At 46.7% G+C, this 16,799-nt stretch overlaps 1 protein-coding gene across 2 annotated transcripts in view; it reads left to right on the top strand.

Moving 5' to 3' along the window:
* PRKCB (protein kinase C beta) overlaps positions 1-16,799 on the top strand; it is a gene marked incomplete at both ends in the record, with an annotated part of 309,492 nt that overhangs the window by 242,437 nt on the left and 50,256 nt on the right. For both annotated transcript variants that reach the window (XM_079719618.1, XM_079719617.1), the window contains one exon: positions 10,726-10,899. In XM_079719618.1, coding sequence (XP_079575744.1) covers positions 10,726-10,899 — 174 coding nt within the window. The remainder of the gene's footprint in view (positions 1-10,725; positions 10,900-16,799) is intronic.

Genomic DNA, 16,799 nt, shown 5'->3' on the forward strand with positions numbered 1-16,799 from the left:
GCGTTTTCTTTTGGTAAAAGGCATCAATTATTGGTTTGTTTTCCCAGGAACTGTTTAAAAAAGAGTCAAATTAAATCTGCTTTTATTTTAACCATCTAACTTTGTCAAATATAGCATGTGATTCAAAGAAAATTGACTAAGCAAACCTACAGGACACCAGCATTGATTTGAGCTCAAGAGAACACTTCAATAACTCGAATGGATACCTATCGATTCCACCATATCAGTTCTATGATATCAATAATTAGAAGTGATACAACCCAGAGTTTTGAAATAATAGTTCTTTTGCATTTCTTATTACAACCCAATCAAACAATTAAACACTTCTTATTAAATCCAACTAAGCCTCTTCATTTAAAACTCAGGGCTCAGCGTTTCAAGTTTAAACCTTCTTATTCCCTCTCCTCCCTCTTTCCAGCAGTGACTATGAGTCATTCCTTCCATGGGTGTAGTGGTGACATTTGCTTAACAATAGCAAGTCCACATGAGCCAGAGATGACTCGGCTGAAAGTACCTTCATTCTAAACTTCATTTCACACTTCCACTGGCTTTCTCTGCTAGTGGGCAAAAACTCAACTTGATTAAATCTAATGTGTGACATGGCATCATTTTAAGAGGCTTAAATCTTAATAACACGTGTCACCCTGACCTCTGATCTGAAAACTCAATTTATCTGCCACCCAGTTCCATGCCTCCTCCATTATCAACATCCCCACTAGAGTGGTACATTCATTACAGTCAATAAGCCTACACTGACACATCATCATCACCCAAAGTCTGCAGTTCGCATTACGGTTCATTCTTGGTGGTGTACGTTCTACGGGTTTGGACAGATGTATAATGACATGCATCAACCATTATAGTATCACACAGAGTAGTTTCTCTGCCCTAAAAATCCTCTGCACTCTGCCTATTCATCCCTCCCACCCCCTACCCCTAGCAACCACTGATCTTTTTACAGTCTCCATGGTTTTGCCTTTTCCAGAATGTCATATAGTTGGAATCATACAGTATGTAACCATATAAAGAGATTTTGTTTTAAATATGGAAAACCTTACATAATAAATCATGAAATAACCCAGTTGATCTGCACGCTATCACTGCTCTTATTTTTGTCTTACCAACTTGAAGGTTGTATCTGCAAAGTGATTCAGTCCTACCCAGATCCACACTATGAACTCCCAATTAGCACCTTTTCCCCACTATACCACTTTTCAATTTTTCCTGATGTACTTCCTCAATTTGCGAGTCCACCCAGTTGCTCCTCCAAAGCAAGCTATTAGAAGCCAGGAACCATTTCTAGACTGCTAACTTCCGGTTTGCTGCTAGAGGCAAATGCATTTGATTCCCCCAAACCACATGATTTCATATTCGATTAGTGTGTCCACCATCAAATATAAAATTTAAACACACATATGTGTGGATACATACGCTTAGAAAACCTGGCCCAAAGTTTGAACAGTAACAATACACTTTGGGGGATTAAAATTAGGGCCTTAAGATAACCTAGAACATGTTAGGACATCTTCGTGTCTGGTGAAAGTTGAAAGTTAGGAGAACCTCAAAAGGTAAAGAATTCATCAACTCTGATGAACGTAGTATATTGAGTTCTGTCTATACGTTAAGCACTTATGACACGTATCATTGAAGCATCGTCATGGCCCTATGAATCGGTGGACTCTTGTCTATATTTATCCCCACATCCACTTACAAGGTCTCCTGGTAGGAATGGCTCTGCCCCTCATTCCAGGCCTCTGGTTATCAGGGCTTGGGTGGCTTAAGCCATCTCTTCATCCCCGGCTCAGTCTGAAGGAGGGCTTTGCTGGAGAGGATGAGTCTGTGAAGGCCTGGAATCCACGGTATATTGTCGCTTCCCCATTCAGAATTTCAGAAGATGACAGATGGTCTGCTGATTCCTCAGGGAAGTCCCGTCTGGACTGAGCATGTAGCTCCCTGCAGGAGAGTCCCCTTAGCCTCTCCCGGAGGGCTCGTGCCAGCCCCACCTCTAAACACAGATGGTACGACCTTGCCTTTCATTCTGGGCTTCACATAAGGATCTCCTGGGAAATAGATTTTGCAGAAATTTTGGTCTATTGCTCTAGTTCACTTTCTGCCACCTGGAGACTGGGGGAAAGAACCACTGTACCCACCATTCCTCTTATTCTCTGTATTTATTCTTTCACTTTAACAATATGGCTTTCTGTGTGCAGGCTCTGAGCTTTACCTGCGTTATGTCACTTACTCTGACAACAACCTGCTGAGGGAGGAACTATCATTATGCCCCTTTTACATATGAGGGAACTGAGACTCAGAGAGGCTGAGTAACTTGCCCAAGATCACACAGCAAGCACATGATAGAGTTAAACTTTGAACTCGTGGTTCCAGAGATGAACTTGTACCTACTGTGATTTTACAGTTCTAATTAGATATGAACTTCCAGCTTATCAGATTCTGTCAAGGTCAAAATCGCATTCTTATGTTAAACAGCTTGTCAGGATACCTGCCATGTTGTAAAGAGATGAGGATGTGGACGCTCACCTTCATTTAGTAACCTGGCCGCACCCAAGTCTCTCTCAAAATCCTACTCCCCAGTGAGCAGACGCCCTTGGAAGAACAGCGGCCAGTGTCTGCCCAGCGCTCCAGCCCCTGATTACAACGCCATCCTGATGGCCTCTGGCCAGCTCATCACCTCGTCCTCCCCCAGGGCAGGCCACACAGGAAGGTCCCAGATATTTAGAAGGTTCCGATTTAATTGGTCTGGAGTGTGGCCCAAGCATCAGCCTGTAAAAGCTCCGCAGAGAATTCTCATGTGCTGCCTGGAGAAACAGGAGCTCAGTAACACCAGGCGAGGCAAACCCAAGGAAAGGGTGGGGGAGGGGAAGAGACCGGATTTGCCTTAAGACTTAGAACTGAGCTGATCTAAAGTACTCTCTGCTCTTCAGGTCTTCGGAGGGACTGGGTGGAGCCCAAGCAGGAGACAGTCCCAGAAGGCCGGGGACGCTCAAAGAGACAGAACCCTCAAATAGAGGAGGGTACACACCTTGCAGCAGATCAGACCCGCACCCCACCTTGTCCACAAGCCAGCTCCCTAGTGTGGCGGGTGTGGGAGAGGCAGGGAGAGGGGCTTGTGGTCCCCCTGGAGGCCTGCACTGTACACACCCGGCTTAACTTGCTTCTCCATCCCTCTCCCGTGCACCCTCAGCTCCCTGCACCTTACCGATCCTCTCCTCTCAAATTAGTGTTTGGGGACGCTCTGAGCCCCAAATGTGTCTCTCTCTGTCTCTATTTTAGATGCACCATCTGAGTTCATCAAGTTAGCATCTTTTCCAGACACCCGTGTGTTAGTCAAGCTTGCAGGCTCCGACAGTGCTAGATGGATGCTCTCTCCTCCTCCTCCTCTTCTGACCCCGTCATAGGGATGTCATTAAGAACATTGTCCACGGCGGCAACGCGTGTTCAGGATCCATGTGAGACATTTCCTTTAGACCTAAATTCTAGGGAAAGCTTATTTTTCTCCTCAAAAAGTGATTTTCCCGGGCTTCCCTGGTGGCGCAGTTGTTGGGAGTCCGCCTGCCGATGCGGGAGACACGGGTTCATGCCCCGGTCCGAGAAGATACCACATGCCGCAGAGCGGCTGGGCCCATGAGCCGTGGCCGCGTCCGGAGCCTGTGCTCCGCAACGGGAGAGGCCACAACAGTGAGAGGCCCACGTACCGCAAAAAAAAAAAAGTGATTTTCCCTATAGAAAATATGAACTTCTGTTCATTTCATGTATCTCTGGTTGCTTTGGCCTCTAGGAAGCTGATAGTACAAACACACACACTATATTTATAATATATGCATATACATACACACTATGTGCTATATACTCATTTTTAACCAAATTTATCAAGGTATAATTTACATATCATAAAATCTACTTGTTTAATATTATATAATGTTGAATGCTATCTCAAATTCATTGTGAATTATAGGTTGGATGTAGCCATAGATAAATTAAACAATGCTGAGAACCAAGTAACTAAAGATCGTTAGTGACCTAGATCTAGGGATTTTTTTTTAAACTACTTCACCCTCACTCAGATATTTTCATTCATTTATTCAAGAAATATTTATTGAGTGTCTAGATGTTGGAGATGTGACAGCAAACCAGTCAAACAAAACAGCTGTTCTCCTGGAGCTAACATTCTAGGGAGGGAGGAAAAGAAACAAATGGTGATTAATAGAATGCCAGGTGTGGGAAGAAAGACAAAGTAGTGGAAGGGGATGGGGAGTGACAAAGGGGCTGCAACTTTAGAGAAGGTGGTCAGGGAGGATCTTTGCAAGGAAGTCACACTGAACAAGGTGAGGGAGCAAACTCTTGGGTGTATCTGAGGGAAGGGTCCTGCAGGCAGGACAGAGTGTACGTGGAGGTTGGGAGCAAGTAGAGTAGAAACGATTATCTAGGAGACAATTGCAGGAGACCAGGGTGGGGATCGTGGTGGCTTAGATCAGGAAGGAGGTTGGGTATGGCATGTACTTTGAATGCAGAGCTAACAAAACTTGTTGATGCACTGGATGAGAGTTGTAAGAGAGATGAATTGAGGGAGGCTCAGTTTGGCTTTGGACTTGCGACAGGTGTCTGTTGAAGTTGGGGGAGTGGGGAGCGGGGCCTTGGTCCCTAACTCTCTCTGCCCTCTCCCATTAGTAAGCACATGGACACACAAGTCCCTCGGGGCAAATCTCCTTAGCCAGTTGAGAGCTGGAAATTGATGCTGTGTACAGGGATCACAAGTGGTCCCCTTGGTCCTTCTCTGAAAAGATGAAGCTGATGATAATCACTGCAGTGGATAGAATTGTCTCCCCTCAATATATATTTTCAAATTCTAACTACTGATACTGTGAATTCGACCATATTTGGGCATAGGGTCTTTGCAGATGTCATCAAGTTCAGAGTTCAGACTGGATTAGGGTGGGCCCCAATCCAATGACTGGTCTCCTTATAAGAAGAGGAAATGGGGGCAGAGACACAGGGAAGAACGCCTTGTGAAGACAGAGGCAGAGATTGGAATGATGTGTCCATAAACCAACGATTGCTGGCAACCACATAAGCTGGGAGAGAGGCATGGAATAGATTCTCTCTCAGAGCCTCTAGAAGGAACCAACCCTGCCAACACCTTGATTTCGGACTTCTGGTCTCCTTAACCGTGAGAATAGATTTCTGTTGTTTTATGCCACACAGTTTCTGGTTCTTTGTTATTATAACTAGTACAAGTCCCTAAGTACTCATCTTTTGCCCAGCACGGAGCTGAATTAAGGTGTACAGTTTGCATACTTTATCCCCCAAAGTTCCCCTAGCACCACCCAAAGCGGAGCATTGCTAGTGTGTCTGTTTTATAGACGAGGAAATTAAGGTTCAGAAAAGTTAAGTGACTTTCCCAAGGTCACGCAGCTAGAATGTGGTGGAACTTGGATATGTACCAGTTCTCCTAATTCTAAAGTCCCTGCCCTAACCATGATGCCATCTTATCCCATGATCAAGGGCCAAGGTTCCAGGCACATTTGGCCATTTGGATTTGCCAGCTAAGTTCATCTCCATCAGCTTTCTGGCTAGGAGTCCCTGGGCTACTTTCCATTTTATCTGCTGTCACCAGAGCTGCTGCTGTTGATCACATCTCTACCAGAAGATTCTTGGGGAACAGATGTGGCTTGGAATTTGATAAGAACGTCACTTCAAGACAGCCTTTCAATCTGTTTGGAATCCTCACCCTAGAGATGGAGCTGAACAAACAACCCATGCCCTCGATGTTGGTATTAACTGAAGTGGAAGTTCCAGAAACTGCGAGAGACAATTGATAAAAAATCCTGTCTATGTAAAGGAGCATTTTAGATCATGGCCATTGCCATTGCTGGTGCTATGGCTGTTTTTCTGTCATTTTTCTCTCTCGTACCAACACTTGAGGGCACAGATGGAGGGAGTAAGATCTTCTCAAGCCACTTACTGCTTGGAAGCAGGACCGCGTCTGTCCTGTTCGTGGACGCATCACCAGTGCCTAGCATCATGCCTGGCACACAATTCCCAATAGAGCTCTTGGACTAGATGGGTGAACTGGGGTTGTGACCACAGCACTAACTCAGACCAAGCTCATCTCGACAAGTAGATGAGTGGTTTGTTAGTGGTTGTATAAGAAATGGAGAAAGGACATAAGTGTTCTGTTCTTGACCATGAATTAGGCCACAAGGGCTGAAGTCTCAACAGGTAGGATGGGTAGGAAAAGGAGAACAGGGCCAGGATCTGGAGTCGAATTTGAAACACTTCAGCAATAATTTGCAGACAGTACAGTCTCATGACCCAACACTTGGTGCTTAGGGCTCAGAGAATCAGATGGTTAAGAGCATGGACTTTGGAGATAGGTGACCTAGAAGGGTCACTTCCTAGTAAGAGTGACTTTGGACCACTCACCTAACTTCTCTAAGCCCTGGCTTCCTCTCCTGTGAAATGGGGATGGTAGCAGTACCTATACTACCCATCTGTGTGGAATTAAATGAAATAATGCCCAGAGTAGGTAAGAAATGGGGGTGGTTATCATATCAGCCCTGAACTGGCCACCTTCTCTCACATGCTGGTCATCCCAACATGGTCTTCTTTCTCCCTGGCACACACATTGGCCCATTCCCTTTGAATGTCACCTGTTCTTTGTCCAGCCACCTGACCTGGTGCCAGTGCTGCTCTCTCTGCTGGAGACATCTCAGAGGGCTGGGAGCTGGCATCTGGACTTTGAGTTCTAGAGCTTAAGAGCTCACTTCCTACAGTGATTCTAGACCAAGGTTTGTGGATCCAGGTAGTTTAATCCTAAGGGAATACGATTCGCTTCCCTTTGGCTGGAATATGCCTCCCCCATGTCCACTGTGCTAGTCCTGGTCATTCTTCAGGTCTCAGCTTAACCATCACTTCCCCAGGGTATCTTTTGCTGGCCCACCAAATCAGGTTAAGTCCTCCATGTGAATACTCGCAGGGCACCATGAGCTTCTCTTTCAGGAGTTTAATCATAATTGAATTGGACTCATTTGTGCCAGTGTGTAAGCCTCCTGAAGGGATTGTCATTCTGCATCGCCAGTGCCTGGCACATCCCAGACACTTAATTCATGTTTACTGAATGAATAAATGAATTGGCCAGACTTTCAAGTCCTGGGTGAGACTAGGAAAGGTGATACATTTGGAAGGCAGACTGAATTCCATCTCTGTTGCCCATCTCAATTGAAGCCTTAAAAGTTTTTTGATTAAAAAGAGTGTTCATAACCAAACACAAGAAATAAATAAAGCAAGGTAACAGGGGCCACACCTGGCAAGGCTGGGTTGCATTAGGGCACATATGAACTCAGAAGAATCTGTTCTAGTTGCCTGTTGCTGCATCACAAATCATCCTCAAACTCAGAGGTTTAAAACTGCAACACTTGTATATTATTATCTCTCATGGTGTATGTGGGTCAGGAGATTGGGAAGTCTCACTGGTTGCTTGTGGCTTGGGCTCTGTACTGCAGTGGCTGGAGCTGGAACAGTTGGGGCTGGAGCACCCAGTGCTGTCTAGGCAGCAAGCTCGTTTTGTGGTCTCCAGGCCTCTCCACATGGTCTCATGCTGTGGCCTCACTAGCACGGTGGCCTAGCGCTCCAAAGGCAGGTGTCGCAAGAGAAACTGACAGAAGCTGCTATCTGCCAAGTCACACAGGATCCCTTCCACTGTGTTCCATTCATTGAAGCAGCCACAGAGGCTGCCCAGGTTCAAGAGCAGAGGGCACAGACTCTGCCCCTTGACTGAGGAGTGTCACATATTTACAGACATGTTTTTTTTTTTTTTTAATTTTATTTATTTATTTATTTATTTGGGTCTTTGTTGCTGTGCGTGGGCTTCTCATTATTGTGGCTTCTCTTGTTGCGGAGCACGGGCTCTAGGCATGCGGGCTTCAGTAGTTGTGGCTTGCGGTCTCTAGAGCTCAGGCTCAGTAGTTGTGGCGCATGGGCTTAGTTGCTCCACGGCATATGGGATCTTCCCAGGCCAGGGTTCAAACCTATGTCCCTTGCATTGGCAGGCAGATTCTTAACCACTGCGCCACCAGGGAAGCCCTACAGACATGTTTTGAAACCACCACAGAATATCACTTCTTTCATGATACCGGGAAAGCTCTCAGGAAGCTCTCAAAAAGCTCTCCAAGGGCAGAGAGATTCCTATTGAAAGGAAAGCTTGATCCGAATATTAAGAGCAAAGTTCCCTTTTCACCCCTGGTAACGACTGTGGAGAAAGCGTTGGGACACTCAGAATAAAAGGATTCTATCTGTTTTACTTCCAGACACCTCCTATCCTTCATATTTGTTTTGTTTTGTTTTGGTTTTTTGGTTTTTTGCGGTACGCGGGCCTCTCAGTGCTGTGGCCTCTCCCGTTGTGGAGCACAGGCTCCGGACGCGCAGGCTCAGCGGCCATGGCTCACGGGCCCAGCCGCTCCATGGCATGTGGGATCTTCCCGGACCAGGGCACGAACCCATGTCCCTTGCACCAGCAGGCGGACTCTCAACCACTGTGCCACCAGGGAAGCCCTTTTTTTTTTTTTTTCCTGGACAGCTCGTATTTCTATGGTGAGGCTGGGGGAGAAAGCAGTCAGAGAAGTCCTCTTGATGCGGAGGTGTGCGTCAGGGACTTTCTCCCTAAGTGCTCTAAATTCCTAGGCCTGAATCACCCATGGCCACCCCTGGCTGTGATGAGAGAGAAGGTGGTGCGGGCAGGAGACGGGCCTCTGTGAGGGGCGGCGAGCGAAGCCCAGAGCTGCCGTGCAGGAGTCCAGTCAGGCCTCTTACCATCAGGGCAGGAGCCTAGCGGAGTGTGCAAGCTGCCCTCCTGCCTCGGGGCTCCCTCTGTGCGTCACTCCCTCTGGCCCCAGGCCTCTGTTGCTCTCTCTGGTCCTCCAGCTGAGTCAGATACGAGCATTTCATTTCCTCAGCCACCTAAACTCCTTGAGGATTCTTCTGGAACTCTCGCAAGTGGAGTGTATAAAGGCAGAGACCTTGGGATCAGGTAAGCCGGAGTTCAAATCCTGGTTCCGTCCCTAACTGAATTTGTGGTGTGACAGGTCACTTAGCTTCCCTGAGCCCCGGGCTCCTATGAAATAGGGCTCTTTTCTTTTTACTTAATTAATTAATTTTTAAACTTATTTATTTTTTTAATTGAAGTGTAGTTGATGTACAATATTATATGTTACCGGTGTACAATATAGTGATTCACAATTTTTAAAGGTTATACTCCATTTATAGTTATTATAAAATATTGGCCATATTCCCTGTGTTGTACAATATGCCCTTGGAGCTTATTTTATACCTAATAGTTTGTGCCTGTTAACCCCCCACCCCACTGCTCCTCCCCCCTTGAAATAGGGTTCTTAATGGTACTGACTTCCTAGGGTCTTAGGCAAAGTGAATGAGACATAATAAGTGAAAACCATTGTCTGGCACCCTGGTAAGTGCTCAGAATATTGTGGTGATTGATATTATTGCCTACAAAATATCTGACACAGTACACGCAGTATATAGTTACTTCAGTCTGATTGCTTCTTCCTCCGGGAAGCCATCTCAGAAGCCCCCAGACCAGGTTAGGTCTTGTACAATGTGGTCCCGCCCCATGCTCCCTAAGAGGCTTCTTGAGAATGGTACCTGCTGGTCACTGTTCTCTCTGGCATAGTCACAGCCAGTGAAAATAATGATGTGTCACAAGCCACACTGATTAACATGCTCAGATTGTGACCACAGCTGCATGAAAGGAAGCCCCAGGACAACAGGAGAGGATATTAAAATATTACATTAATCATCCCTGTAATTAACGTCCAAAGTCTTCCTTCCTCCCTGGAATGCAGGGTCAGAGAACGTGCCTGCTCATCTAATGCTGCTTCCCCGGTGCTTAGCAGGCTCTTAATGAATATTAAACAACTGAAAGAATAAGGGAACAATTGCCCCAAATTCAGTTCTTTCAGGAATTCACTCATTCCCTCCTTCAACAAATGCTTCTTGAACACCTACTGTGTGCCAGGCACTGTTCCAGACTCTTGGGTTACACCAGTGAACAAAACAGGCAAAGATACCTGCCCTCATGGGGTTTATATTCTAGTCATGTTTGGCTGGGCATTGATACATATCCCAAAGGGATATCCGAATACTTGCTCATCACTCTTGGCCCCATCCTCTATTTTTAAAAAATTAAAATAATTTTTTTAGTGATATGCTTTCTAAAAAATTGAAGTATAATTGATGTACAATGTTGTGTTAGTTTCAGGTGTACAGCAAAGTGCTTCAGTTTATATACCTTTATTCTTTTTCAGATTCTTTTCCATTATATGTTATTACAAGATACAGAATAGAGTTCCCTGTGCTACACAGTAGGTCCTTATTGATCTATTTTATTTAGAGTAGTGTGTATCGGTTAACCCCAAACTCCTAATTTATCCCTCCCTGCCCCCACCACTTTCCCCTTTGGTCAACATAAGTTTGTTTTCTACGTCTGTGGGTCTGTCTCTGTTTTGGAACCATCCTCTGTTGATTGGGTTCAGCCATTCAAGGTGCAAGGTCCATGGGAAACTTCATGTGTCATATCAGCATCCACCGAGGGCACGTGGACTAAGCTTGGAGTGGATCTGAGTGACCGTCAGCCGCCTGTGGCTTCCCCGGGGCCCCTTCGACTACTACACTGACGTGCCCGCTCTCTTGCAGGTCATGCTCTCAGAGCGGAAGGGCACAGATGAGCTGTACGCCGTGAAGATCCTGAAGAAGGACGTGGTGATTCAAGATGATGACGTGGAATGCACGATGGTAGAGAAGCGGGTGCTGGCCCTGCCCGGGAAGCCGCCCTTCCTGACCCAGCTGCATTCCTGCTTCCAGACCATGGTAACCGCCTGGGGGCCTGGGCCACTCCATCTCCAGGCTTCAGGCTTTGGCCAGAGCTGTCCTGGCAGCGGCCACCCCAAAGAGACACCCGGGCCCTTCCCCTCCTAGAGACAGGAAGCTGTCAGGGCCCAGGGACAGCTGGCCACGGAGAATTTCTGGGGTTGCTGCTGAGAAGCACTCTCCCCTGAGGCAGATGCCGTTTCAACAAAGATAAAGAACTCAGGCAATTGGTTTTATAACCAACGGAGCAGGGCCTTCCTCTGGCAGCAAGAGGTGACTTGCGGACGGGAACTCAGGACTCACAATCTGAGATGTACTAGCAGAACTTACAGATGGGGATGAGGGAAAAGGTCCTCCTATGTGCCCCCAGAGCGTCACAGTCGGCCCTCTGGACTCTTCAGATAAATGCACGAGTTCACGTTGCAGGTTGCATGGACCTTCTTGGAGGAGGGGTTGCCTGAGAACACAGCCCTCAGAGGACTCCTGGGGCAGGGGACACAGCCTGGGCAGTGACTAGTGAGATCAGAACCAGGCTCCTAAGAAGAAGGGGGCATCTGTGCACTATCTGCTATTGACTGCGGTTCTACCTCTATCTGTGAGAATAAGAGATGTCCCTTCAAGCAACTTCTTACCTTTCCCCTGTTCAGACTAGACCTTGGTCTCCATACCTAGGGGGGTACTTGTGGCGATCAGACAACAATTTGGGGACCCATTCACCTCTCCAGGTTCTGCTATGACAGACCCCATTGCCTTGTCTTATAACTATCCCCATGTCTGTCTCCTCTGCTTTAAGAGCATGACCTTCTCAGAAACGGGACCCAGCTTACTCAGCTCTATACCTCATGTATGAGCCTTTCCCAGGTACCAGGCACTGTGGCGGGGCAGGGCAGGGGGGAGATGAGGCAGAGCCTAAATGCAAAGAGATACAAAGTTAATTCTTGCTTTGGGAGCTTCTAAGGGCCAAAGGCCTAGTGTCTTGAAGATGCTTTAAGGGAGTTTTCAAAATTATTTTGACTCTCTCCTGTTCTTACCCTACATCCTGATTGTAGAGCCCAACCCCTGTGCGAGATGGGACACTACTGCAAGTTGCGTTTACCTTAAAGCTTGGGACTTGCTCTCTTCTCCAACATCACCAAGTCCTGTGCTCTGCTAAGTTAGACTGAGTCCCTCCAGCCTAGCAAGACGCAGAACTGGGTTTGGGGTGGGTTTTCTCAGTGCAGACCATACGCCAGGCATAGAACTGCCTGTTGGGAAAGGGATAGAGCCAGAACCCAGCCCCTTCCCTGTTCTAAGTAGCCTCTTGATACATTTGGGGTTAAGATCCCAGCTTTGTCACTTTCTGGCTGAGTGGCCTTGGGAAAATTACAAAACCTCTTGGTATCAGTCTCCTCATTTGTGAATAAGCTACGTCCAAGGTTGCTATGAGGAGGAAATGAGATTATACATGAGAAACACTTAGCACGGTGCTTGGTACCTGGTAAATGCTCATAGATGCCAGTTATTCACTTCACAAACGTTTAGCATTGGCCTTGGCCTGGACCAAGTACTGAGGTATAGTGCTGGGTAAGCTGGGTCCTGTTTCTGAGAAGGTCATGCTCTTAAAGCAAAGTAAACAGACATGGGGATAGTTACAAAACAATGCAGTGGGGGGCTGTGATAGCAGAACTTGGAGAGATTGTTGCCTGATCGCCACAGGGGCATCTATGTTTTGGGTGCAGGGATGATTTTCTGCTGGTGCCCATTCCCTGAATCCCAGACAATCTCCCTACCACAGGTCATCAAGGGAAGGAACATTCTAGGCAAACGTGTACAGTATTCCCCTGTGGGGCTTTGGCCCACCAGCCTCTTGTTGGGGTCTGCTGGTGATGAGGGGCTACAAGAACATTGTTCACTCCACTGCAGGCAGGGCTAAGAGCTGAAATTGTGTTTGCCAAAGTATAGAGCACGCACCACCGTGCAGAATGGTCCTGGGTAGTTCAAAGGGGGATTTTGGGTGGTGCATGGATTTTAAATTACATTCTTTTCAGTTCATTTTATTTTCTTCTGAGTACCTTGAAGAGAATGTTTCTGTTTGGTGCTAGCATGGCCATTAACATCTTTCTAACACTTGACTTTTTTTTTTTTTTTTTTTTTGCGGTATGCGGGCCTCTCACTGCTGTGGCCTCTCCCGTTGCGGAGCACAGGCTCCGGACGCGCAGGCTCAGCGGCCATGGCTCGTGGGCCCAGCCGCTCTGCAGCATGTGGGATCTTCCCGGACTGGGGCATGAACCCGTGTCCCCTGCATCGGCAGACGGACTCTCAACCACTGCGCCACCAGGGAAGCCCAAACACTTGACTTTTTAATGAAGAAAGAGGACCAAGCTTCAGGTTCTGAGCTTCGGCAAATAGCAGTTTCTAAGTCGCTGTTTTGCTTTTATTTTCTATATATTTTTACAGATTTCTTTCATTTATGACAATATAAAGTCTTTTCATTTTTAAATTTTGAGATATTATAAGACAAATACAGAGAAACCACACACAGTTGATATTTTAATAATGAGTTATTACAATGTTAAGTTCCTCATACCACCACCCAGGTCGAGAAAGAACTTTGGCAGCCACTCTAGAAGCTTCTCTGCGTCCCAATCTCAATCTCCCCCCAAATGGTAGCTTGACTTCCTTGCCTGTCTCTATAGTTTTATCACTTAAGTTTTATCATCTCTTGATAAGATAGTTTACTCTTTCCCATTTGTAGAAATTTGATTTGTCTTTTAATAGGGTGATTTCCCTCTCCATTCCTTCCATCCCTTTCTTTTATCTGCTAAAGATCCTGGGCTGTTTGACCCACAACGTTTTCACAGTCTGGATTTTGCTGAGTACATAGTCATGGGGCCCCTCCACACGTTTCCTCTGTCCTCTGTGTTTTCTGCAAATTGGTAGCTGGACCTAGAGGTTCAGTCAGACCCAGGTTTGATCCCTTTGGCAAGACCATAGATGGCTGTGTGTTTTTTCATCCAAAGTCACATAATGTCCGGTTGTTTCTGTTTTTGTAAAGTGTTGGCAACCAGTGATGCTCTGTGCCTAGGTCCATGAATTCATTAAGGATTGTGAGATGGTGATATCCTAATTCTGTCATTCCTTTTTCTTTATTAGTTGGAATTCTTTTATAAAGAGAGACTTCCCTCATCTGTTGCTTGGTCCCCTGGTGATACAGTTCATATAGGAAAGGCAGGATAGATGCATGACACTTGTTTTTGTTATTTGACAGTTTTCATGAACTGGCTCACTGTTATGCCCCAAAGGTGACAAAAGTTTGCTTTTAAAATAAAATTTCTGAGTAAAAGAATAGAGTCCTTGGGCTTCCCTGGTGGCACCGTGGTTGAGAGTCTGCCTGCCGACGCAGGGGACACGGGTTCGTGCCCTGGTCCAGGAAGATCCCACATGCCGCGGAGCAGCTGGACCCGTGAGCCATGGCCGATGAGCCTGTGCGTCAGGAGCCTGTGCTCCACAACGGGAGAGGCCACAACAGTGAGAGGCCCGCGTACCGCAAAGAAAAAAAAAAAAAAGAATAGAGTCCTTGTAAAGAAAAATATTAAGTGAGCTATAATTCACATTACATGGGACTTGGCAAAGATCGGGAAGGGCATACATCTTACAAGTCCAAATCCCTGGTGTTACCTTGGGCAGTTAAGGCCTAAAGGTATTCAAGTAGCGACAGAAATGGGATTAGACTACACTCTTAGACCTCTAGACTCTCCCATTCTCACATCTTCTCTTTTTTTCCATGGGTGGTTCCCAAACTGACTCGTGGACATCACCAGATAAAGGACAGTCTCAGTGGTAAACAGACTGAGTGGTAAACAAGAAGGAGATCTTGTTCTCAAGGCTGGGCTAACTTGGAGCAGCAGTTTTCAATTTCAGTTGGGTGTGTTGAGATTGGGGGAAATTGGTCATTTGTGACTAATATTCATTAAGTACAGTATCTTCATTTGTAATTTACTGTTTTAAACACGATAGAGTAGAGTGGATGTGAGGCTCTTCTTTGAACATTGAGCCTTGTATTTCATTATGCTTTCTGGAATTGGAGAGTAACGTCTGGGTGTGCATGGAAATTGTGCAGCACCCTGGGTCCCCTCCAGGAGTTGTCACCTGCCAGGAAAGAGAGATTAAGAACCGAGAGAACGTAAAACACTAGAATTGAGTGCATTCGAGTCTTGTATGGGGATGGAGGCCTCCTACTGAAGACCAACCCACGGTCTCCCACTCCAGCAAGGCCAGGGTAGCAGAGTTACGCTTGGCTTGGGGAGATACACTCACTGCCAGCTGAGCTCGAGGCTCTTGGGGGCTGAGCGGGGTTGGCTGAGGGGAGAGCAGAGACCCTCCCATCTCACGTCCACTCAGCAGCAGATGCTCATTGAGTAAAAGGCCCCCACTGAAAATTTTTTTCATTTACTTTTTCTTTTGGCTAAGCACATATATTTTAATTTTACATAAATTTATTTCAAAGACCTAATAATGCCTACTGTACGTGAGGCACAGGACTAACCATCATAAGCCACATCCGTGACAGCCCTTGCATGGGTCCTGACATCATCCCAATGTCACAGACGGGCACTGAGGCCATACAGCTAGTACGTTTCAGGGCCAGGACTTGAACCCAGGCAGCCTGGCTCCAAGGGGCTTTACACTTAATCACTGCACTATGAGGTCTTTTGAGTGTACGTTACCCGATTTCCACTCTACCTGACACACGTGGGGCAGAACCGCCAGCAGCCAGCCTGTCTCCAGGCTCCAGCAGGGGCCCGACCGCATCCCTCACCTGGCACTCCCTCCTTCAGCTTTCCCATCCCTGGAGTGGATCTGACTTTCTGTCTGCGCAGCTGCCATCCTGTGGGCCTTTGAAAACTCTGTTTCGTTCCAGCCTCACAAAACCTCTTGGGTGGAAGGGATTATCTGACACCCCACTTTGCAGGTGAATGGATTGAAGAACTGGAATGTCAGGTAGTTTTCCCCGGACACAGCACAGGGTCACAGGCCCACTGAACCCAGAGCCCAAGCTTTTGCTAGTAGATTATGTTGAGTTGCTACCAAAATGGCCTCAACAGGGATGATCAAAACCACAAAAAGCAGCAGCCTTAGTGCGTCAGCCTGTGTCAGGCACTGTGCTCAGTGCTCTACAGGTAACCTCTCATTTTATCCTCCTGACACTTCGACTGGGTGGGCCCTGTGACTACCCCCAATGTATAGATAAGGGCGCTGATATTCAGAGAAGTTCAGTAACTTGAGCAATGCCACACACAGTGAGGGAGGGGATGGCACTGGCATTTGTTCTGTAAGACTCTAGAACCCCAAACCCCGAAGCCTTGCTATCCTGCCTCTGCCTTACTTCCAGATTCCTTTTTCTAGTTTAGAAATTATCTTCATTGTCATGATCACATTTAATTTTAACAAGAACACCACAAGCACGTATTACTGTCCACACTTCTGCAAATGAAACCAACCCTCAGAAATTTGAAATGCCTCAGGTTACACTGTCGGTAAGTGGCAGGTGTCCTAATGCCCCTTCAGGTGTTCTTTTCACTATGAAAGAGTCACCTACTTACCCCCACAAGGATATTGCGATGATTGGAAAGATTTCTTGGTGGGAGTGATTTTCAAATTTAGGGAGCCCTGCCTATAGGTGAAACAAACCATTGTTAACCTGGGTCAGGTGAGCAGGAAGGCCCATGAAGGTGGTCATCGTCTCACGCTCACCTTCTGGAGTTGCATATCCCCTGACCCCCAGATTGGTGCTCCAGAGGTGGAGGCGTCCTGGCTGGAATAGGCAGTATCCCTAAAGCCAGCATCCCTGAAAGTCAGATCATTACTGCCAGTCTACAGGGGGTACTAAGGCTTATTGATTCTGTCAACAAATATTTATT

Source organism: Hyperoodon ampullatus (assembly GCF_949752795.1).
Source record: "Hyperoodon ampullatus genome assembly, chromosome: 14".
Classification (NCBI taxonomy): domain Eukaryota; kingdom Metazoa; phylum Chordata; class Mammalia; order Artiodactyla; family Ziphiidae; genus Hyperoodon; species Hyperoodon ampullatus.